The sequence below is a fragment of the Symphalangus syndactylus genome, chromosome 11, assembly GCF_028878055.3.
Source record: "Symphalangus syndactylus isolate Jambi chromosome 11, NHGRI_mSymSyn1-v2.1_pri, whole genome shotgun sequence".
Classification (NCBI taxonomy): Eukaryota; Metazoa; Chordata; class Mammalia; order Primates; family Hylobatidae; genus Symphalangus; species Symphalangus syndactylus.
In genome coordinates this window covers 89,295,750-89,321,378 of record NC_072433.2, presented here as the reverse complement: position 1 = coordinate 89,321,378, position 25,629 = coordinate 89,295,750, and the positions used below count along the sequence as shown (strand labels likewise).

Below are 25,629 nucleotides of genomic sequence, written 5' to 3'. Positions count from 1 at the left end.
TCCTGGAGATAAGTTTCTTTGACTATAAATTATGTTGATAATAATCAATGCCACATAGAAGAGTATACATATGTGGTGATAAGGCAGTGCCTGGTGTGTGATAAGTGCTCATTAAATAGTAGTAATGAATAATAAAGTCCTTTTTTTGTGTGTGTGGATGTCACTTGGTGTTGACATATCCCCAAAGTCTGACCAAACACTTTTGAACTAGTACATTAGAAAGGGTTTTAATTAGATATATTTCTAAGATCATATTGTTATGAGATAAAAAAAGAATTCATTTGGTGTAGCTCAGCTTAACTGGGTCCACTTAGAATAACACATTAAAATATTGCCTTTTAAATAGCCAAGTTGCCTTTTGAAAATATCTTGAATTTTTTGACTTCGAACATGATATGTACTTTGTAAAATGTTCAGAAAATAGGAACACACAAACAAAAATGGAATAAACAAAGAAAGAAAGAGTTTTCATGGTAACACACCTTGGTTATTCACTGTTAACACTGTTCAGTCTTTTAAAAATGTATATACGCATTCATACGTATATTGTCACACATAAACTACACTACACAGTCATTAACACACATTCATGCACACATTCACACTCACATAATTTTATTAACATTCACACATCTTTACATCACATTCGCACAAACACATTCAAAATCCTTGTTTGAAGGAAACAAGATTTTTAATCTATGAATGTTGACTTCTTTTTACTTGGAAGATGTATTGGACACATTTTATATTAGTAAAGATGGAGCTGCAGAATCTTTTTGCTTTTCTATTATTTCATTTTATAAATAACTTATTTAACCAACCCTCCTTTGTTATATTTTTTATTAATACATTTAATTTTTCTGGTTAGAGAGGTTCTATGGGTCATGCAGACAATTTGGGTAATACTAAGAAGTGGAAAGAGAAAAAAACCCAATTCACTGTTTTTCTTTTCTCAAGGAAAACAGCTTCAGTATTGTCTTACTGTTTTTCTGTGCCTATTTTTAATACAGTTAATAAAATATGTTGCAACCTGTGAGCATTTTCTTGCATAGCATTCTGTTTTACATTTTAAACATTCTCATAGAACTGAATTTTTACATATAAAAAGTTTTTTATTATAAATTAACTCATGATGAACATTTTTGTGTTTAAAGGTTTTACTATATTTCAGTAATTATACAGTACATAATGTTTTGGAATTGACTTTTTTTAGTCTGAGTAATTATCTGAATACTCATCATGTTGTTGTATATATCAATTGTTCTGTTCTTTCTACTGCTGATTAGTAATCCATGGTATGGATGTACCATAGTTTGTTTAACCATTTGCCTATTAAAGAACATCTGGTTTGTTCCCAGATTTTGGTTATTACAAATAAAGCTACAAACATTCATGTTCAGATTTTTGTGTGAACATAGTTTTCATTTTTCTGGAATAGATGCCCAGGAGTAAAACTGCTGGGTCATATGAAAATTCTATGTTTAGTTTTTTGAGAAACTGCCAAACTGTTTTCCAGATTCACTGTATCACGTTGTATTCCCATCAGCAATGTATGAGTGACTCAGTTTATTTGAATCCTTGCCAGCATTTGGTATAGCCATTCTGATAGGTGTACAGTGAAATCTCGCTGTGTTTTAATTTGTATTTCCCTAATGGCTGATAAAATTGAGCATCTTTGCTTGTGTGAATTTGCTATCTGCATATCATCTTTGGTGAAATGTCTTTTCATGTCTTTGGATATTTGTTTCTTTACTGTTGAGTTTTGAGAGACATTTATGTTTTCTGAGTACTAGGTCTTGTCACAAGCTAGTTTGCAAATATTTTCATCCAGTCTGTAGCATGTCTTTTCATCCTCTTAAAGGGTCTTTCAGAGAGTGAAAATTTTCAATTTAAAAAAGTCGAATTCATCAGTTTTTTCCTTTTATAGATTATGCTTTTATTGTGAAGATTAAAAACCCTTTGCCTAGCTCTGATCCCTAAGATTTTCTTCTATTTTTAAAAAAAGTTTTATAATTTTCTATTTTACATTTTAGTCTGTGATATATTTTGAGTTAATTTGTATAAAAGATGTGAGGTTTAAAGTTTGATTTTTGTTTGTAAGTGTCCATTTGCTCTAGCTCCATTTGAAAAGTCTTTCCTTTGACAATTGAATTACTTTTGTAGCTTTTCAAAAATCAGTTGGGCATATTTGTATAGCTACATTTCTGGGATCTCTACTCTGCTCCATTGATTTATGTATCTCTCTACCAGTATCACATTCTTGACTATTATACTTACGAAAGTCTTGAAATCCTATAGACATTCCTCTCACTTCATTGTTATTTTTCCATATTGGTTTGCCTCATTCCTTTTTATTTCTATATAAATTTTAGAATAATCTTGTCAATATCTACAAAATATCTTAATAGGATTTTGAGGGGAATTGTATTAAACCTTGATATGGTTTGGTTTTGTGTCCCCACTCAAATCTCATCTCAAATTGTAATCCCCATAATCCCCACATGTCAAGGGAGGGACCTGGTGGGAGGTTATTTGATCATGGGGGTGGTTTCCCCCATGCTGTTCTCCTGATAGTGAGTGAGTTCTCATGAGAGCTGATGGTTTTATAAGTGTTTGACAGTTCTTCCTTCACATGCTGTCTCGCCTGCCACCATATAAGATGTAACTGCTTCCCCTTCAGCCGTGATTGTAAGTTTCCTGAGGCCTAAATTTTTTTCTTTATAAATTACCCAGTTTCAGGTAGTATCTTTATAGCAGTGTGAAAATGAACTAATACAACCTGTGTATTACTTGGGATTAAGTTGATACAGTTACTATGTTGGGTCTTCCAATCCATGAACATATATGGATTTATACTCCATTTATTTAGACTTTCTTTAATTTTTTTCATCAGTATTTTGTATTTTTATCATACAAGTTATGTATATATATTTTGTTAGATTAACATCTAAGTATTTCTTTTTGCTTTTTTTGAATGGTTGTAAATAGTACTGTATTTTAAATTTCGGTTTCCATATGTTCATTGCCAGTATGTGGAAATATGATAGATTTTTGTATGTTTTATTGTGTATTCTGCAACGTTACTGAATTAATTGGTTCTTGATATTATTTTGTGAATTCCTTGGTGTTTTCTATGTAGACAGTCATGTTTTCTGTAAATAGGAATAGTTTTATTACTTGTTTACCTTCTGTATGACATTAATTTTTCTTTTTTTTTTTTTTTTTGCCTTATTGCACTGGTTAGAACTTCCAGTACTATTTTGAGTAAGAATGGTGAGAGTGATTGTTCTTACCTTCTTCCCTATATTAGGGAAAAAAGCTTTCAGTCTTTCACCACTGCTGCATGTTTTTATAAATACTCTTTATCAAGTTGGGAAAGTTCTACTCTGTTCCTTTTTTTCTGAGAATTTTTATCAGGAATCATTGTTGACTGTTGCCAAATACTTGTTCTGCATCAATTGTTCATGTGATTTCTGATTATGTGATCATGATCATGCGATTTTTTTCTTCTTCAATCTGTTAATACAATAGTTAACATTTTTTTATTTTTTGATTTTTTTGATGCCAGCCTTGCATCCCAGAATAAACCTCACCTGGCAATGGTGTACAATTCTTTGGATATATTTGTGAATTCTGTTTGGTACTATTTTGTTAAGCATTTTTGTGTCTATATTCAAAAGGGATATTAGTTTTAATTTTCTTTTATGTACTGTCTCTATTTAGCTTTGTAGATTTTGTGGATTTTAGGGGATTATAAACTTCATACAATAAATTGAGAAATGTTCCTCCTCCACTATTTTCTGAAATTGATTTTACTTTATATGTTTGTTAGAATTCTGCAAGTGAAACTATTTGAGCCTATAGATTTCTGTTTGGGGAGTTCCTTAATTTAAAAAGTTAATATTCTTAATAGTTATCTTTAATAGTAATTCAAATCTATTAGGTTGGTGCAAGAGTAATTGTGATTTTTGTCATTACTTTTTTTTTTTTTTTTTGATATTGAGTCTCGCTCTGTCGCCCAGGCTGCAGTGCAGTGGCGCAACCTCGGCTCACTGCAAGCTCCGCTTCCCGGGTTCAGGCCATTCTCTTGCCTCAGCCTCCCGAGTAGCTGGGACTACAGGTGCCTGCAACCACGCCCGGCTAATTTTTTGTATTTTTAGTAGAGACGGGGTTTCACCGTGTTAGCCAGGATGGTCTGGATCTCCTGACCTCGTGATCCGCCCGCCTCGGCCTCCCAAAGTGCTGGGATTACAGGTGTGAGCCACTGCGCCCGGCCTTGTCATTACTTTTAATGGCAAAAACTGCAGTTAACTTCTGCACCAACCTTATACTTCATTTTGGGTGAGTAGATATAATTTATCCTTTTAATGGATTTCATTTAAGTTGTCAAATTTATGTATATAAAGCTAACTGTTCCTAGTATTTATTTATTATATTTTCTTTGTCTGCTGGATCTGTTGTGAAATCCTTTGCTTGATTCCTGGTATTGACAGTATTTGTCTACTTTTTCTTGTTCTTTGTCAGTCTTGCTAGATGTAGCCAATTAAATTCATCTTTTCAGAAAATGAACTTTTAGTTTCATTAATTTTTCTCTATAGTTTTCTATTTTCCAATTTATTGATTTCTGCTCTTTATTTTCTTTCTTCTTATTTTAAATTTATTTTATTATTATTTTTCTCTAGGTGGCTGACATGGAAGCTTAGATTACTGATTTTATTTTTATTTTTTCTAACGTATGCATTTTAGTGCTATAAAATTTTCTTTCAGTACTGCTTGAGTTGTATTTCACAATTTTATATATTGTGTTTTCATTTTTACTTAATTCAGTGAATTTTTTTATTTCCTTAGAGACCTCCTTTTTGACCCATAGATTATTTGAAAGTGTGGGAGCATGTTGTTTAGTTTCCGATATTTGGAGATATTTTTGTTATCATTTTGTTAATGATGTTTCCTTAGATTCCATTGTAGTCAGAAAACATACTAGGTAGGATTTGAATTTTTAAAAATTTATTAAGGTTTACTCTATGGCGCAGGATGTGGTCTGCCTTGGCATATGTTCTGTGGGCATTTCAAAAGAAAATGTATTTTGCTATTGTTTGGCAGAGTGCTTAAAAAATGTTGGTTAGATCCTGTTGGTAGATGTGGTTGATAAGTTAGTTTATATCCTTGCTAATTTTCTGTTCTATCAGTTGCTCAGAGAGGGGTTTTGAAATCTTTCATTGTAATTGTGGGTTTGTCTGTTCCTCCTTTCATTCTATAAATTTCTGCTTCATGTTTTACAGCTCTATGATGGTGAAAACATGTTACTCTTCTTGGTAAATTGACTATTTTTCATTATGTAATGTCTCTCTGTGTCAAGTAAATTTTTTTGCTCTAAAGTCAGTTTCAACTGATATTAATATGGCTACTCCTACAATCTTTTGATTAATGCTTGGATGATATGTTTTTTTCCCCCAATCTTTACATTTCAGCCTGCCCACACTACTGCATTTGAAGTGAATTTCGTGTAGATGGCATAGTTGGGTTGTTTTTTTATTCATTATGTCAATATCCTTTAATTGTAATAGTCAGACCATTTACATGTAATGTAAATACTAGTATGTTAAAGGTTAAACCTGTACTTTTAATATTTTGTTTTGTGTTTGTTCTGTTTTTTGTTTCTCTGTTATCTGCTTCTTGCTTTCCTGAATGTGAGTTGCTTGAACGTTTTTAGAATTCCATTTTGATTTATCTATAGTGTTTTGAGTATATTTCTTTGTATAGCTTTTTGAGTGTTTTTTTCTAGATATTGCATTACATGTATATAAGTATAGTCTTTGTATTATATTATTAGACTCTGGTTCTTATTTAAATCTTCTGTCTTAACTACTTGACACTGCTCTGATGGCTTTGAGGTGGGGGTGGGTGATGTCTTATTTGCCGAGTGGCATCGAAGTCCAAGTTCACCTCTTGGCCTCAATTGACACCTAGTAGGAAGACAGGCTTCTTGTTACTGTTGGGTGGTGGTGGCAGTCCTGGATCTCCACTAGAACTCCACTGATATCATTCTGTCTGGGAAGGGTAGGAGTGACTTGCCACTCTTCTGCTGACACCACAGAGGAGAAGTATGGCCTAATTCCAACTAGACTACAGTGTAAGTTCTGACTCCACTAGGCTTCTTCTTGCACTAGCAGAGAGGGAGTGGGGGCGCTTCTGTTGCTACGTAGAGCTGGAAACCCAGGCTACCAGTGTAGATGTCACTGTCACGAGGGGTGGGGATCATTACCTCCTGATGAGGGTAGAAGTCCCAGATCCCTTCTCAGCCTTCTCTGACACCACCCTGGAAGGGGGGTGGGGCACCTTGTTACACCATATAGTGCAGGGGTGAGTGTGGGTGAGACTGCAGTTTTTCTCTGTGGTATTTGACTAGAGAGCATGATTACTGTATAATTTTTCTGCCTTGCCAAGCTGCTTCTTTCTTGATCTTTTGGCTAGAATGATGATAATTTTCTTGTGGCTCTTTTTTTTGTTTTGTATGCAGCCTTTGGCATTTGTGGGTTGCTAACTTATTCAGCTGCAAATCTGGGATAGATTAAGCAAAAATAAAACCCCAGAAACTCACCACTATGTTCGTTGGGTACTGTCTAGGGAACTAAGGAGCGGCAATGGATTGGTGCCTCTCACTACTATAGCTAATAATCCACTTAATGGAATTCTTACACCCTGCCTTGTTGAATTCTAGTACCCAAGGGATGCAAGTTTCCATCAAGGCACACAGTCATTATTCCCTTAAATCCAAAGCTTAACAATAACTGTTCACTAATCCTTTTTTGATCTCTTCATAGTAAATATTCAACAGGGAGAGTTCACTAAATTGACAGAGCTAATGGATCCTAGTTACCAAGGGAAAATTGAGTTGTTCCTTTCCAGTTGCAAGGAACAGTATATTTTTGGACTGCAAGATCCACTTAGGTGCCTCTTAACATTCCCATAGTCAATAGTACTTGTTAAAAGAAAACTTCAGTAACTCAACAGGGAAAGAACAGCTGGAGACTTGTAAAAGACTGTAAAATACCTGACCAGTTAAGGTATAGGCAGTGGTAAAGGGAACAAGAACTGCATGGTAGAAGGAAGCTATGCTTATCAGTTGGGCCCTCTGACCAACTATAGAAAGAGAACTATGGAGCTGGTTAATTGTCGCCCTGTTCTTGTTTTCCTCTGCCACCTTCGATGCAGACCACCGCTGGGGCTAACACTTCAGTGTTGCTTTCAGGTGGGAGAATAACTGAATGCATGATACCTCATGATGATATTTTGCTGATAGCTTTTTGTGGGTTTCTTATGTGGGAGACATACAGATTTTTAAATTCAGACAAAGATAAAAGTGGATGCTAAAGAAGGAGGGGGAGCTGTGTTGGATATTCTGTGTCCCTCCAGAGCCAATATTTACTATTTATCACTTTTGCTTTGTGCTTTATTAGAAAAATCCAACAGACTATGTCAAGCTGGCACTTTTCTCTGCCCTGGATTGTAGTTGGGTTAGCTAACAGGAGTTTGCATGTTGGGAAGAAAGAGGTCCCAAGTGTGCATTTTCCTGGTGTCCTCCCCACTGGTGTGGTTTGGAGAGGCTGTGTGCCACTGTAACCCTCTAGGATTTAAGTCTGTTTGTATAAGGGCTAAATTTAAATATTTTTAATGACCTAGGACTGTTTTGTTTCTTTTGACACTTTTGTTATACTTCTAACCAGTCTTCTTCAAAAGTGATTTATAGAGCGCTAGTTCTGGGAGATGTTAGACATTAATGAAGAAAAAAACTAACTTGAATATATGATAGATGATTTTTAAAGTTAATATTCTTTATCATGTTACATATAAATAAGTGGTTATTCCACTTGTTATTCTCCAAGAAGAAAAGATACAAAGCCTTTGTTTGCCTGTGCATTCTGAAATTATTTAGAAGTGCTTGTGACATGTGATATACAGTATACTGCTGGTGTTCTCTACAAAGAAGATTCTTAATAGTCCAAGTACATTTGCGACTTGGAGTCTCTCTTCAAAGTCTACTCTAAGCTATGTCCTGGTGATGACCATTCATGTCATAGTTTACTGGCCTCCAATTATGCAGGTTGACCTATAGAGATTTACATACATACTTTTAAAGTATAGTGATATTTATTTAAATTATATATTTAAGTATTTTGTTCTATGATTTTAGTTTTCTTTCTTAGGTACGTCAACTACTTCAACTATGTGCATATATGATCTTCTTTGGCCTCCTTATGTTAACATTTCTTCTTTTTTTATCATGAATTTTGCTCACTTTTCTCATTTGTATTCTATATGCCCATAACTATGTTTTCTCGGTCAGTTAACCCATGTGCCCCTTTCCGTTGTATCTTCTTTTCTATGGGGTTTTAGTTTTTCCCTTTTACTTTTTTCTGTCAGGATTTGATCTCCTCTTTCTTTCCTTCATCATTTCTTTTCTTTTACTTCATTTATTTATATAAACAATTGCCTCATCTCGTGATGAACTCTGTGTTCACATTTCTCATTTGCTCCATGAAAATATTTTTGTGGTCAGTGCCCTAATCTTAATTTTAATAAAATTATGCTGCCTTTTTTTTTCTTATGACATCTTTCTGTAAATGCCGTGGTAACCAGAGATGTGGTACCAGAGATGATAGGAGAGGAATGTAGGATTGAGCTAAATTCCCCAGGCCAGAAGATGCGTTTAGACTCGGGGTGGTCAACTATAAACAAAAGCAGCAGTTCTTTCTCCTTCCTCAGGGCAGTGGTTAGGAGGTTAGGAGATGAGGAGTGAGGCTGAGGGAAGAAAAGTACAGCTAACCCCTGGGAAAGGAGAAAGAGAGACTGTGTTTGTTTAAAGTTAGCCACCTCAAAGCACCTGATGCAGGTAACTGGGGAGACTGGGTTCCCTCAAAACTAAGCTTCTTTACTCCCCTCTCCAGGATGCATAGATACACATCTCCTGGGAATCTCATCAAATGTGTGGCTGGGGAAGTGGAATCACATCACAGCAGAGTCCATTCTGCCCTACCCCTGGCAGCAGGATAGGCCCAGGGGAAAAGAGGTACCTTTAGCCTCTAGGTCTTTAGGGCAAATGCTTGGAGAGCAGCAGGCTGTGGGTCTTTGGGGTTAAGCATTTGGCTGAGCTTGGTATGTTATGTGGATTTCCTTTTGTCTTTTTGTCACAGCCCTGCCAATATTAGTGGGTAAGACTGGCCACTTCTTTGTTCATTAGGTAAAGTTCTAATCCTTAATTTTATTGGCAATGTTCCTCTAAATTTATAAACGACATAGGAGCTTCCTCTTGTGGTGTATCATCAGATCGATCACATGCCTTTTAATTAATGTTGAAAGTGTAGTATCCATGGGGGATTGGTTCCAGGACCCCCATGGATAACAAAATCTGCATGCTCAAGTCTCTTCTATAAAATGGTGTGTTATTTGTATACAATCAACCTACATCCTCCTATAAACTTTAAATCATCTCTAGATTACAAATAATAGCTAATGCAGTGTAAATGCTATGTAAATAATTATAGTGTATTTTTATTTATATTTCTTTTATTGATATATTGTTATTTTTCTTCCCTGAATATTTTTCATCTGTGGTTGGTTGAATCCACGGATACAGAATCTGTTGATATGGAGGGCTAACTGTATTTGGTCAGAAATTGTTTGATTTTTCATTAGAAGTTGAAATTCTAGGTTCAAATGGTTTCCTCAACTAATAATCTCACAAAATTCATTGAATAGGTAAATCTAGCTATTTTATAAACTGTATTAAAGAAGTACAATTTGCTTCTGATTATCTTGAGGTACACATGGCATCTCTGAATGAAGTATTTCTCTATAGGCTAAAATGTACCCTTTAGTAGTGTTTTTCAGGGCAAGTTCATTTTATGAGATTTAATAGGTTTAAATAATATAGGTTTAAATATTTTTCTTTGTCTTTATATTTGAATGACAATTTGGCTAAGCATAAAATATGAGGGTCACATTATCTTGCACTGGTTACTTTTTTGGCATCCCTTTACTGCCTCTATGGGATTAATGTTGCTTTAGAGAAGTCTGAATGTAAGCTTATGTTTTTTATTTCCTTCTGCATAGTGACTTTATCTTCTTGTTTAGCTGTTCAAAGCAGTCTTTTCATCTTTAAAATTCACAAACTTTACAAGGGAATATTTTGGTTTTGAAAGTCCCGCATCAAATTTTCCTGGGATGCTCTATATCTTTTTAAATCATAGATCAATTTTTATTACAGAAAATTTTCCATAATTTTACCTTTAAACATACTTATTTTTCTATTTTGGTTGACTATACATATGCTTGATTGCATTTGCCTGAATTCTATATCTGTAATTTTCTCTGTAACCTTTTAAGTCTTGGTGTCTTATTTTTCCTTTATTTAATTTTGTTCATATTTCTCAAGTCTATTCTCTCTGTCATAATTCTCACAGTCTCTATTCTTTTTTGACCATTCCAGGGTGACCTCCATTTCTGATAGTTTTGTTCTTTTATGTTTTATAGAACAAAACATGATACTGAGTTATTTTAGCCCATGTTTGTGTTTTTTTCTTTTCTCTCTCTATTTCACCGCGTATTTCTTTCTTTCTTTTTTTTTTTTTTTTTTTTGAGATGGAGTCTTGCTTTTCTGCCCAGGCTGGAGTGCAGTGGCTCACTGCAACCTCCTCCTCCTGGGTTCCAGCAATTCTCCTGCCCTCAGCCTCCCAAGTAGCTGAGACTACAGAAGTGTGCCACCACACTCAGCTAATTTTTGTATTTTTAGTAGAGACGGGGTTTCACCATGTTGGCCATGCTAGTCTCAAACTCCTGACCTCAAGTGATCCACCCACCTTGTCCTTCCAAAGTACTGGAATTACAAGTGTAAGCCACCACGCCCTGCCTCAACACATTTCTATGAGCTTATTAAATCCCTGTTTTGAGCTCTGGATTTTAAGAGGCAATTGTTTCCATTCCTTTTTTAATATGGCAATATAGTAATTTAAAAATCTACATTAATGACAGTATTTTTCTGGAGACTGTTCTCCCTTACTAGCCATTTGTTTTTCTTTTCTGGTTATTATTCAACTTTGAATGAGGTGAATTATTCATTGTCAGCTTTTTGTGGGATGTTTGTATTAGATTTCATAATACAGGACCATCTGTATTACGAAAATGGATCAATTAAATGGAGCTTTTCATGAAACACTTTAAAATGGGTTATAGCTGGGTTGACATATTGATGCCTTTAAACCTTAGAAAGCTGAAGTAATAACAAGAGATTTGTGCTGGAGTGGGATTGCAGAGATTAGTGACACAAGATCAAACGGCCATAAATAAACCCCCAAATAGTCAAGTTAGTAAGAGATGTGCTTTTTGGTTAATGCAGTAGAATGCTGGATCTCTGTCTTCTCCCACTAACATATGAATTAACTTAGCACTTCACAGCCCTGCTTTCTTTCTCAATGTATGCCTGTATTATTCACATTTTCTACTTGGGGCCTGCCTGGATGCCTCTGCTTTCTCAAGGTAGCTAATTGACTGATTATATTCACCAGAGCTGATCTAATTGGCTTACTGCAATCACCTGGGCTGAGCTAATTGGCTTAATGTATTTACCTGAGTTGCAGAAGATGACCTCTGACCTACTTTTCTTCCGAGGCCTTTTTGGCAACATATACACACACATTACATAGACATAGCCACGTGATCCATTCTGTGTGTATATGTTTATCCACCTATCTTATATCTAAATAAAGTAGTAAAAATGCTAGGATAAAACCATTGTTTGTGTAATTATGGAATAAGGAGCAGTCATGTCTCAAACTCAGAACCTAGGAAAATTGAACTAATTGAAAAATTAGTTCAGAGAAAAAAATGCAAGTGACAATAAATGTATGGAAAAATGCTTAATGTCACTGATTTTAAAAACAAAATTAAAAAATTATATATATATATTTTTAACCAATGAGATAGGTAGTCATTTAAGTTTTATTATGTAAAGTGTTAATGAATTGTTGGTGGGATTGCATATTTGTATGACTTTTTGATAAAGTGGTTTGGCAGTATCAAAATATAAATATTTATTCACTTTGACCTAGCAGTTTCACTCTTTGTAACCTGTCCTATAGATAGCCTTGCCCAAAATGTGCCAGGGTAAACTTAAAAAAATATGTACATCATAACATTCTGATGGAAATAACAAAATGATCTAAACCTATGTATAATACAATATAATATTAATAATATTTATTATTAAATACATGTGCTGGACTAGGCAATAAAATTACAGGACATTTATGATGTAGAATATTATGACAGTGCCAATAAATAAATTTAAATATAGCTTTAAGTGCTAATATCAGAGCCGTCCGGGACATAATAAGTGAAAACTGGACATTGTTGAATATAAAGATAGCATGTTTTATTATGACTATAATTGTGTAAAAAAATTAAATGGGGTATACAACATGTAAATGTGTGAATAAATGTCTGAAAAACTGAAAAGAACTGTTAACAGTGGTTACCCCCATCTAAGTGACAGAGGTGAATAAGGGTTACCTTCATAAAGTGAGGGCAGGCTGGGGTAAGAAAGTATATTTTTCTTTTGATGTATTTTTAAATAGTTTAAATCAAAGTAAAATGATTGGAAGAAATAAATAAGGTTATATTATATTAGGCAAGTCTAATTTATATGATAGAAATTTAAATCATTAGCAAAATTTCTATAAATTCACAATTTTTTTTTTCCCCAAAGACACTTGTGTAACAACAAGGAATAGCACCAGTTGTATGTCTTCAACTTCTTCACTTTCTAACCACTTGTATGTCTTCATCTTGGGACAACTATTGCTGGGGGCAGGAGGAACTCCTCTTTATACTCTGGGAACAGCCTTTCTTGATGATTCTGTGCCCACACACAAGTCTTCTCTCTATATAGGTAAGTTTACTCTCTAAACTGTCTCAGTATCACTTTATCTTATTATTTGTCCACTTTAGAAGTAAAGTATCACATAGGCTTATTAAAAAGTTAGTTGTAATGCCATAGGTTTTCCCAATAAATAAACGCAGCATTACTTTTGTTTTATTTCCTGCCATATAATGTCAGTAAATATAAATTATAATGATTTTTGTTGATCCTCTGCTGTATTTCTTGCTGTAGGCATGCCAGCTTTGCAGGACAGGAATAGCCATTTAAGTAGCATTCTCTTTAGATTGCTTGAATCATAGGGTAACTTTCACAAGTGACATAGAGGCAAATCTCTACAAGGTGTAGAGATTGAGCTCTGCCATTCTGTGTGATTTATTACATCCTATATTGACTTACAGTCCACAAAAGAAAACATTGTTTCTCATTTGTGATCTAATTCCTGGTAGCATAAGTTTCTCTTAAATTCCTTCTCTTATGTTTTTGCAAGGTAAAGCTAACTAGACAATGCACAGCCCTACATCTAATTATTGAATATTTTATTTGCATATGAATTTTCTCTTTATCAGTCTGTTAATCTAACATAGGAGATTCATTACCATAGCATTTGGAAGACAGTATGTTCAGTGCAGCCTAAGCCACTGAAGAACTCACAGATACCATTGGTTTTGATTACAGCCAGAGTATTCAAATGGAGACTACACTGCTGCGCCCACCCAGAATCAAACCCAAAGGATACCTACCCAACCAACACCACAGATATATCTATAGGAATATGTCTTATCCTGTGAAAACTACTCAGTAAAATTGGAGGAGTGACTGTTACTCCAGCTGTGCAGATATCAATATAGTAACAAGGAAAAGCAAAAACATGAAAAAGCAAGGAAACATGGCACTTTGAAAGAAATACAATAATTATACAGTAACAGAACTAAAATAAAATAAAAATCTATGAAATGCCTAAAAAGGAATTTGAGCTAATGATCTTAAAGAAACTCAGTACGATATCAAGGGAACTCAGATAAACAACACAGGGAAATCAAGGAAACAATTCATGATCTGAATGAGAAATTCAAGAGAGATAGATATCATTAAAAATAACCCAATAGAAATCATGCAACTGATGAATTAAATGAATGAAATTACAAGTGTAGTTGAATGAAAAATTACAGTTGAGAGCTTTAACAATAGACTAGATCAAACAGAAAGAATTTCTGACCTCAAGGAGCGGTCTTTTGAAATAACCCAGTCAAACAACACAGCAAACAAAATGAAAAAAAAATAAAGAAAGCTTATGTGACATATGGGCACTATTAAGTATAAAAATATTTGAATTTTAGGAATTTCAGAAGGAGAAGAAATGGGAAAAGGTATAGATAATCCATATAATGAAATAATGCTGAAAACATCTCAAGTTGTGGGTGAGAAATTAGACATCCAGATACAGGAAGCTCAGTGATTCCCAAATAGACTCAACCCAAAGGGGTCCTCTTCAAGGTATATTATATTCAAACTGGCAAAAATCAAAGACAATGATAATTCTAAAAATAACAAAAGAAGAGCGTCAAGTCACATATGGAGGAATTCCCGTTAGAAAGATTTCTCAGCAAAAACCTTACAGGTCAGGAGAGAATTGGATGATATATTTAAGAATGCTCAAAGGCAGGGGTCTGGGGGTGGGGGGGACACAGCTGTCTGTCAAGAATACTATATCCAGCAAAGCTATTCTTCAGAAATGAAGGTGAAATAAAGTCTTTCCGAGGCAAGCAAAAACTGAGGGAGTGCATCATCACTAGACCAGCCCTACAAAAAATGTTTAGGGAGTCCTACATCTGGAAGCAAAAGGACAATAATCACCACTCTGAACACAAGAGACAGCATAAAACTCAATGGCAGAGCAGATACTTAAGAAAAAGAAAGAAATCAAATGTTATCACTACAGAAAACTGCCAAACTACTAAGATGAACAAGAGAGGAATAAATGAACAAAGGATATATAAAACAATCAGAAAACAATTAACAAAATGACAGAAGTCCTCACCTATCAATGATAACAACCTTGAATGTAAATAGTTTAAATTCCCTAATTAAAAATATAGATAGGCTAAATGGATTAAGAAAATATATCTAATTATATGCTGCCTAGAAGAAACTCATTTCAACTGTAAAGACACACTTAGACTGAAAGTGAAGGGATAAAAAAGATATTAGTGTAATTGTAAACCAAAAGCGTGTGACAGTAGCTATACTTAGACAAAATAGTCTAAGTCAAAAAATACAAGAAAGAGACAAAGAATATCATTTTACAATTACAAATTCATCAAGAATACAAAAATAAATTCACTAAGAAGATATAGCAATTATAATCGAATATGCGCCCAACACCAGAGCATGCACATATATGAATCAAATATTATTAGAGTTAAAGAAATGGACTCCAATATAATAACAGTTGGGAACTTTAATGCCCCACTTCCAGCACTGGGAAGATCATCTAGGCAGAAAATCAGTGAATAATATTGCACTTAAACTTCAGTATAGACCAAATTGACCTAACAGTTATTTACGGAACATTTTATCCAGCAGCTACAGGATACATGTTCTTCTTTTCAGCACATGGAACATTCTCCAGGGTAGACCACATGAAGCCACAAAATAAGTCTCAAAAAACTTTTAAATATTAATAATATATCAGGTATATTCTCTGACTATAGTGAAATAAAACTAGAAATCAATAATGAGGAACTTTGGGAACTGTACAAATAGATGAAAATTAATCATCATGCTCCTGAGCAACCAATACGCCAATGAAGAAATTAAGAAGGAATTACATGAAAATAGAAATACAATAAACCAAATCTTATGAGGTACAGCAAAAGCAATGCTAACAGGGAATTTTATACCAGTAAACACCTACATCATAAAAATAGATTTCAAATAAACCGCCTAATGATGTACCTCAAGGAAATGGAAAAGCAAGAAGAAACAAACCCAAAATTAGTAGAAGGAAAGAAATAATAAAGACTATAAGAGAACTAAACAAGAGTTAAAAAAGAAAACTACAGAAGATCAATGAAATGAAAATTGGTTTTTGGAAAAGATAAAATAAAGCCATTTGCTAGACTTAAAAACAGAGAGAAGACCTAAATAAGTGAAATCAGAAACAAAATAGAAGGCATCACAGCTGATACCACAGAAAAGCAAAGGATTATTAGTCTTACGAACAAATACATCCAACAAATTCAAAAACCTAGAGAAAATGGATAAATTCCCAGGCACATACAACCTACCAAGATTGAACCAGGAAGAAATAGAAAACTTGGTCCGACAAATAACATGTAATGAGATTGAATCAATAATAAAAAGTCTCCCATGAAACAAAAGCCCAGGGCTGGATGGCTTCACTGCTGAATTCTATAAAACTTGTAAAGAAGACCTTAGCACCAGTTCTTTTCAAACTATTCCAAATAGTTGAAGAGGAGAGAATTCTTCCTAACTTATTCTGAGACCAGTATTACCCTGATGCCAAAACCAGAGAAAAACAGAATGTAAAGAGGAGCTACAAGCCAATATCCCTAATGAACACAGATACAAAAGTCCTCAACAAAATTATAGCTAGCCGAATTCAGTAGCACATCAAAAAATAATATACCGTGATCAAGTGCAATGGATTTCAGTGATGCAAGAATTAGTTTGTCATATGGAAATCAATAAATATGACACATCACATAAACAGAATGAAGGACAAATATCACATGATCATCTCAGTAGCTGTAGAAATGTATTTGATAAAACTCAATATCCCTTCATGATAAAAACTTCTAAGAAATTAGGTATAAAAGGAACGTACATCAACACAGTAAAGGCCGTATATGGCAGAGCCACAGCTAACATTATACTGAGAAAAAGCTGAAAGCCTTTGCTCTAAGAACTGAAGCACAAGAAAGCCCACTTTCTGTTTTTTTCTTCTTTTTTTTTTTTGAGATGGAGTCTCGCTCTTGTCGCCCAGGCTGGAGTGCGGCGGTGCGATCTCTGCTCATTGCAACCTCTGCCTCCCAGGTTTAAGTGATTCTCCTGCCTCAGCCTCCCAAGTAGCTGAGATTACAGGCACCTGCCACCACGCCTGGCTAATTTTTGTATTTTTAGTAGAGATGGGGTTTCACCATGTTGGCCATACTGGTCTTGAACTCCTGACCTCAGGTAATCCACCCGCCTCGGCCTCCCAAAGTGCTAGGATTACAGGCATGAGACACCAGGCCTGGCTGAAGGCCCACTGTGATCACTCTTATTCAACATGGTACTGGAAGTCCTATTCAGAGCACTTAGGCGAGAGAAAGAAATAAGGGACATCCAAATTGGAGAAGAGGAAGCCAAATTGTCTCTCTCCACAGATGACATAGTCTTACATAAAAACATCTAAAGACTTCCACCAAAAAACTCTTAGAACTATTAAATAAATTCAGTGAAGTTTCAGGGTACAAAGTCACATTAAATCAGTAGTATTTCTTTACACCAATGATGAACTAGCTGAAAAACATATCAAGAAAGTAATATCATTTATAATGGTTACAAAGAAATACATAGGAATAAATTTAACCCAGGAGGCGAGAATCTTTAAAGGAAAACTACAAAACACTGATGACAGAAACTGAAGACAGAGAAAAAATGGAAAGGCATCCCATGCTCATGGATTCAAAGAGTGAATATTGTTAAAATGACTGTCTATACTACCCAAAGCAATTTACAGATTCAATGCAATCTCTATCAAAATTCCAATGTCACTTTTCACAGACATGGAAAAACAGTCCTAAAATTCATATGGAACTAGAAAAGATGCCAAATAGCCAAAACAATCCTGAGCACAAAGAACAAAGCCAAAAGCATCACACTATCTGATTTCAAACTATACAACAAAGGTTTAGTAATCAAAAAAGGATGGTGTTGGTATCAAAACAGACACATTGACCAATGGAACAGAATAGAGAACTCAGAAATAAATCTATGTATTTATGGCCAACTGATTTTTGCTAAAGATACCAAGGATATACACTGGGGACTCTTTAATAAATGATGCTGTAATAACTGGATGTTGATATGCAGAAGAATACAACTAGACCCCTAACTCACACCATATTCAAAAATCAACTCAAAATGGATTAGAGACTTAAATGTAAGACTCAAAACTATAAAATTACCAGAGGAGAGCATAGGGGAAACACTTTAGTACATTGGTCCAGGCAAAGATTATATGGCTAAGACTGCAAAAGCATAGGCAACAAAAACAAAATTAGACAAATGGGACTATATCAAGCTAAAACGTTGCTGCACAGCACATGAAACAATCATCAGGTTGTAGAGACAACCTGTAAAACAGGACGAATTATTTGCAGACTGTTCATCCAACAAAGGACTAATTTCCAGAATATATAAAGAACTTTAACAACTCAACAGCAAAAAGTCCAAATAATCTAATTATAAAATAAGCAAAGAATCGATATAGCCATTTTTCAAAAAAAGATATACAGATGACCACCATGTGTCCCTATGTTATTGTAGCATTTCCCACAATAGCTAAGAGATGGAATCAAGCTAAATATTCGTCAACAGATGAATAAAGAAAATGCGAAATGTATATACAACAGGATACTATTCAGCCATTAAAAAAAAGAATCCTGTCATTCATAGTAACATGGGTGAGCCTAGAGGACATCCTGTTAAATGAAACAAGTCAGGCACAAAAGATAAATACTGCATGTTCTTACTGATATGTGGGAGGTAAAAAGAAAAAATATCAGCTCATGGAATTCAATAATAGAATTATGGTTATTAAAGGCTGGGGAAGATATGGGATATGGAGAGATTTGTTAATGGATAGAAAACTACAGTTAGGAGAAATAAAATTCTGGTGTTCTATATAGCACTGTAGATTGAATATAGTTAAACGTTACTCATTGTGCATGTTCAAAAAGCTAGAAGAGGGAATGTTGAATGTTCCCCACATAAACAAGTCATAAATGTATGAGGTGATGGGTGTGCTAATTACTATGATTTGATCGTTACACATTGTATAGATGTATTGACACATAACCATGTACCCTCTAAACATGTACGATGGTTACATGTCAACTAAAAAAAGGGAAAAAAAGTGAAACTATATTCAACTGACTCCCCAAAATACTTGGGAGCTTAAATAAACAGCAACAACAACAATAAAAAGACATGAGTGGTCAAATAACTTTTGTTTTATGAAGATTCAGAGTTATATATGGCAACATTTTAAATATCTCACAGATAGAAATGAGCTCAATTTAATTCTACTGCAAGTAAAAATTGGGAGAGTCCCTACCCTAAGAGCAAGAAATCGAATGGCTTACTTTTAAGAAATAGACTTATCAGCAGATCCAGATTTGAAGTCAGCTGCTGTAGTGCAAAATACAAAATTCTGTATGAGTTGTGCAGAGTAGAAAAGGCTTCTTGTTTCACATTGCTTGCATTGTTTTCTTCCATGATATTGTAAAGAGTAACTATGATCACTATCAGTAAAGGATAAGTAGTAGATATACTACCTCTACTGCCAGTTAACAACACTTCTCATGGATTTATAATTTTTGGTTTTGTTCTAATTATTACTACAAATAGCTTTTACGTTGAGTTGTATGTTTTAGGCTTTTTGACTTGACTATCAATTCAAATGGTATTGTTTTAGTGAAAATATGTGTGATTTTGATATGTTTAATTGTTTAGATTTTTCAATAGTAAAACATTTGTTTTCACTGTTAGATATGCAAAGTGAAGTTGTACATATGACTGTATTCAATGTCTCTGTTCTTCTTCTAGGAACTGGTTATGCTATGTCAATCTTAGGCCCTGCTATTGGCTATGTATTGGGAGGACAACTGCTGACCATATACATTGATGTTGCTATGGGAGAAAGGCAAGGCAGTATCTATTTTTCTTTTATTTAAAGTCATTTTATTTTAATTATGCCAGCATCATAGACAGAACATTTTCACAGTACTTCCCTCAATATAGCATGAGGAATTATTCAGGAAACAAAATTGAATACAAAGAATTCCTATATAATATCTTATTTGGCTGCATTACCTTTTGGGTCAGTGCTATACCATCTTTTATTGTAATAACATATTTTCATAAATAACGATATTTAATAAAGTCATCTGGTGAAATTTTAAAAAATAAATATGTAGGACCCCATGCATTGTTCAAAAATAAGAATTCAATAAAAATTGGCAGTATTTTCCATAGATTTAGTTGGGACTAGATAGTCTGAAGAGTCTCAAGAGTCTATGATTCTCAGAAAATGTTCCATAGTAACTCTGATAATGTCAGAGATCACAATTACGCCACTTTAACAATGATGACAATGAAAGATAGTAATAGATAATATTTATTTGTCCTATACTATATACCAGACATCATATGTTTTGAGTGTTAACTTATTTTACGTGCTGTCTTATTTAATCCTCTCAAGTATACTACAAAGTAGTTGATATGCACAGGTTGGTAAGTGGCTAAGACATGAATTAAAGTAGATTTCTTTGACTCCAAAATTCAACACTGAGTTAGTTACCTTCTCCATTTCCTGATTAGAGAAATTTGTGCCTTTGCTGAGGTCATATTTTTTTTCATTTTGCCACTGGGAATAATAATTGCACAATCCTCTACATGACCATGAGCAGTGAATACAAAAATGTGGTCATAGGTATGTGATTTGTTCTCTAAAGTGTTAGTCCTAGGTTAATCTTTCACAACCTATACAAAGGCATGCAGAAGAACTCTTGAATTAGTGACCCAGAGATTTAAGAAAGGACATTTTAATTTCAGTGGAAAATTACATGAGTTGTAGGCATAGTATATTTTCGGAAAGGGCCAAAGTGTATTAAAATATGAGACCCCTGGCTGGGCACGGTGGCTCATACCTGTAATCCTAGCACTTTGGGACGTCAAAGTGTAAGGATCACTTGAGGCCAGGAGTGGCTTGTGCCTGAAGTGCTAGCTACTTGGGAGGCTAAGATGGGAGAATCACTTGAACCCAAGAGTTCAAGGCTGCAGTGAACTATGATCATGCAATTGCACTCCAGCCTGGGTGACAGACCGAGACCCTGTTTCAAAGAAATAAATAGACAAATAAATAGTCGCTTTAAGAATAATTTTACATTAATGAAATGCTCTAATTGAGGCACACTCTGGACTTTTAACATAGATCAGTGATTTGCTGTGATATGTATTTAATTTAATACAGTAGAGAAGAAAATTTAGCCAAAGTTAAAAGAATGTTGAGAAATTCTATGTATCTTTTCAAATATTTGTCATATTTACTATTAGATATTTTAAACTTTTGTGTCATATTTGCCATTTTTAAACATTTTGTAAACCATTATTCTTACAACTCTCATTATGTCTGCTACCTGTTTTCTGATTTTTTGCTATGGCACCATTAAACTGTTGGATATTCTACTATATGCACTTGAAGTATAAAGTATATAATTATCTTAACTGAGTTTTAATTAATAAGGTAGAGTTGACTTTTACCTCTTGTTTTTCTGTCATATAGCACTAATGTCACTGAGGATGATCCGCGATGGTTGGGAGCTTGGTGGATTGGGTTTCTTCTATCATGGATCTTTGCTTGGTCTTTAATAATACCTTTTTCTTGCTTTCCAAAACATTTACCAGGTAAACATGCTTTCTTTAAAACCAGAGAGGTTTATTTTAATTGTAGGCCAGTTGTTATTTTCTGTATGATTAATAAGAACTATAGATTCACCCTGTTTCTTTTATAGAATCTCAACTGTCTGCCTATGTAAACTTTTGTATTTTCTTCATTCTAGAAAATATTGGGTAACAATCTTAATATTAATATTTTTTTCAATTTCCAATTAATAATAAAACTATGAATATTTACCTCTTTAGTACTTAATAAATTTGTTTCTTATGTTTTATCTGGAATTCTGCTTTATGTGTATGCAAGGTATAACATCTTTTAAACTGTTAGTTTATATTTAGTTAGTCATTAATTTCAATCTGTCTTAAATCATTCATGTTAATTATTTGTAGTTAAAAGTGCAAGTACTTTTTTTTTTCAATTATCACTGAAGTCATTCTGTAGGGTACGTTTTTTTTTTTTTTACTGTATGTGAATATTAAACATTATTTTCTTTCTTTCTTTTATGTTTTTTGAGACAGAGTCTCTCTCTGTTGCCCAGACTGGAGTGCAGTGGCACGATCTCCGCTCACTGCAAACTCTGCCTCCCGAGTTCAAGCAATTCTCCTGGCTTAGCCTCCCGAGTAGCTGGGACTACAGGCATGCACCACCACACTTGGCTAATTTTTGTATTTTTGTTAGAGATGGGGTTTTGCCATGTTGGCCAGGCTGGTCTTGAACTCCTGACCTCAGGTGATCTGTCTGCCTCAGCCTCTCAAAGTGCTGTGATTACAGGCATAAGCCACCACACTCGGCTTGAAAACTAAACATTCTATATAAAAAGAAAAGGTTAATAAGAAAGAATATTCATTTTTCTCTATGAGCTCTTGCTTCTGTATAATCATGTAGTTAAAATACATACCTGTAGAAGTATTTTTCCTTAGGTTGAAGGTATTTAGTTGTTTACATTGTTATTTGCAGCAGGATAGATTATTAACTTTTGGAAATGGGTAAGAGAAAATCTGACAGACTGTGAGTAGGTAGACTCATTAATTTCTTTCTACCCTGAGCCATTGATTTATAGTTCCATATGTTAACTGTTTTCTCAAATTTATTGGCAGTACCATTATTAAAAATCAAAGGCACATGGTAATAAGATGACAAATATATTTCATTTGTCAAGCATGTTAGGATTAAGAGAGCAGAGGAAAAAAGCCACAAAAATACTTTAATATAAAAGATAAAAAAGAGAACCATTTGAAAGGAAGAAAAAATGTGAAGAGATTTTAAATGAAAAGCATAGCTTTGTGATTGGAACAAAATTGTCTCATTTTAATGTTTAGACTGGTTGGAACTTCCTAAGCTAGTAGTAATGAATACTAGTTCTTGGGGCATCCTGATTACAGACATAGATATTTAGATATTTGGACAATTTTATTAACAGAAAAACTAGCCTCTTATAGAATTTATATACTAGTGGAAGTATGTGTCAGTTAAAAAGTAAGCACTTTTTTTACATGAAGAATAAAATGATAGAGCACGTTTACTTACTATATATATATATTTTTTTAGGTACAGCAGAAATTCAAGCTGGAAAAACTTCCCAGGCTCATCAGAGTAATACTAATGCAGATGCGAAATTTGGAAAAAGTATTAAAGATTTTCCAGCTGCTCTAAAGGTAAAATAAAATTCTTCTCTGTCTCTCTCTCTCAGTCTCAGACACACACACGTATACACACATACAACTCTCATGTACATATGTGTAGATGTGTTTATATATTTTATATACACATATATATATATACACATACAACCACACATGTATATATACATATAAACATCCGCATAAACCCACACACACCAACACATACCCACACGTGCACACACACATGCCATCTTTTCATAGTACAATTTTGTTTGCTTGTTTACTACAATTCGAGCTCTTATAAACAACTCTTTGGATTCAGTTTTATTGTCTTTTGAGTGAATGAAAACTATTCCAGGGTAGAATGGTTGAAAGAGCGTGAGTTGTCTTATTGGCAATATCATATTCAGTGGTTCCTTGTTAACACTAATATCCCATTATTCCATGACATTTTTCTTATGAAACTGATTAGTCAATTATCACTGAATTGTAAATATATTTGAGAATTCTGAACCAATATTTTTCTTTTGTGAAAGAGGTGGTTAGTGGTAACTTGTTATGAATTTGAGGCTGAAGAACAAAAGTGTTATGGTCCATTAAGTTGTACTTGGCAGAAAAGTATTCTTTCTATTTAGTGTTATAAAAGTTTTATTCATAGGCCGGGTGCAGTGGCTCACGCTTGTAATCCCAGCACTTTGGGAGGCCGAGGCGGGCGGATCACGAGGTCAGGAGATCGAGACCATGGTGAAACCCCGTCTCTACTAAAAATACAAAAAATTAGCTGGGCGTGGTGGCGGGCGCCTGTAGTCTCAGCTACTCGGAGAGGCTGAGGCAGGAGAATGGCGTGAACCCGGGAGGCGGAGCTTGCAGTGAGCCGAGATCGGGCCACTGCACTCCAGCCTGGGCGACAGAGCGAGACTCCGTCTCCAAAAAAAAAAAAAAAAAAGTTTTATTCATAAAGGACTTTATAATTTTACCTTTTCAAGACGTGAAATTGTTTGCTTTTCATTGTTTTTGGTTTCTTGTCAAATAAAAGCCTTAAAATGTTTTTACTTCTCCACTCAGCCCATCTTTCAACTCTCCACACCATACATGCACATTCTTGTGTTTTGCTGTTATTGTTCATGCTTTACTTGCAGCTACTATTATTTTCTCTTACAGTAGTTCCGTTCTGTTTCATTATTCCTGTTTAGTTTATCTTATAAATTTTAATTTACATTACCATATAGAGTCATTACTGACCATTACTTTTTTTTATCCTTGTGTCCTCCTACTTAGAGATCTCTCTATTCTGATTTCAATCTCTGTGAATTCAACATTTTCTTGTTGGTTTTCCTTAGATAGGATACCACCTAGACATCCTTGAATGTCTGAATAATATATTTTACTAGGGGAATACTTTTGGATCATTCCTCTTTAATCCCAGTAGTCTGTGGATATTGTTTGCTCTTTGCTACTTAATTGTGTTGTATTTGAGAAGTTTTATGCTAGTGTGATTCTAACTTATTCTTTTCATCTGTATGTTGGTAAGTTTTTTCATTTATCTTTGATTACAGGAAATTTACTTAGTTATGCTGAAGTGTATGTCTTTTTTCATTAATTCTTGTCAAGATTTGATTATTTTCAATCTGAAGACAATTTTTTAAAATATTGCTATTTTTATTATTATTAATCATTTTAAATTATTGCATGTTTTTAGGTACTTTTTCCTCCTTTTGTCAGTCTATGTGGCTCTGACTTCTAAAGCTCCCATCCTGCTCATTTGTGACTCCGTGTGTGTGTGTGTGTGTGTGTGTGTGTGTTTTGCTTGGTTTTATGAAAAATTTTTTGGCATTTAATATTTGAGAACTATAATTTGGTTTTCACTTTGTGGTTAAATGTATTAACACAATTAACCTCCATACTCCCCTCTGTCAATAAGTAAGATTCTGAGAGGTCTAGCCATATAGACACCTATTTAAAGTTGCTTAACTGTGTTTCTAAAGTTCTTAATTGCTGAGTCTAATCATGGAACAATACTATGAATTTGATACTTAGAGACCATTCTCATCTGTGCTCATAGTGTCAAACTCTTTCTTTACTGTACATAGGAATTCAGAACACAATAAAATACCAAATAGGTGGTAGATTTATAGTGTGGAGATTTACAGTAACACTGGGGAAGGGAACTTTTCCAAGAAGGCTTTTACCTTCTTTCTGTAGCCCTTGGAATGCAATAAAAGCACAACCACCATGTTGAGGAATTATCTATCAATTTTCTAGGTATTCCACATATAAATTTTCTCATCATGTATGGGTAATTCTATTAATTATCCATAGTTATATTTTTATTTTGGAGGAAATGCTGAAATTTTACAGATGATTGTAAAATTTTGTTAATTCAT

At 34.2% G+C, this 25,629-nt stretch overlaps 1 protein-coding gene across 2 annotated transcripts in view; it reads left to right on the top strand.

Moving 5' to 3' along the window:
- The window catches only part of SLCO4C1 (solute carrier organic anion transporter family member 4C1), a 65,452-nt gene that overhangs the window by 14,757 nt on the left and 25,066 nt on the right, over positions 1-25,629 (top strand). For both annotated transcript variants that reach the window (XM_055299767.2, XM_063612838.1), the window contains 4 exons: positions 12,764-12,946; positions 19,772-19,868; positions 21,510-21,631; positions 23,172-23,278. In XM_055299767.2, coding sequence (XP_055155742.1) covers positions 12,764-12,946; positions 19,772-19,868; positions 21,510-21,631; positions 23,172-23,278 — 509 coding nt within the window. The remainder of the gene's footprint in view (positions 1-12,763; positions 12,947-19,771; positions 19,869-21,509; positions 21,632-23,171; positions 23,279-25,629) is intronic.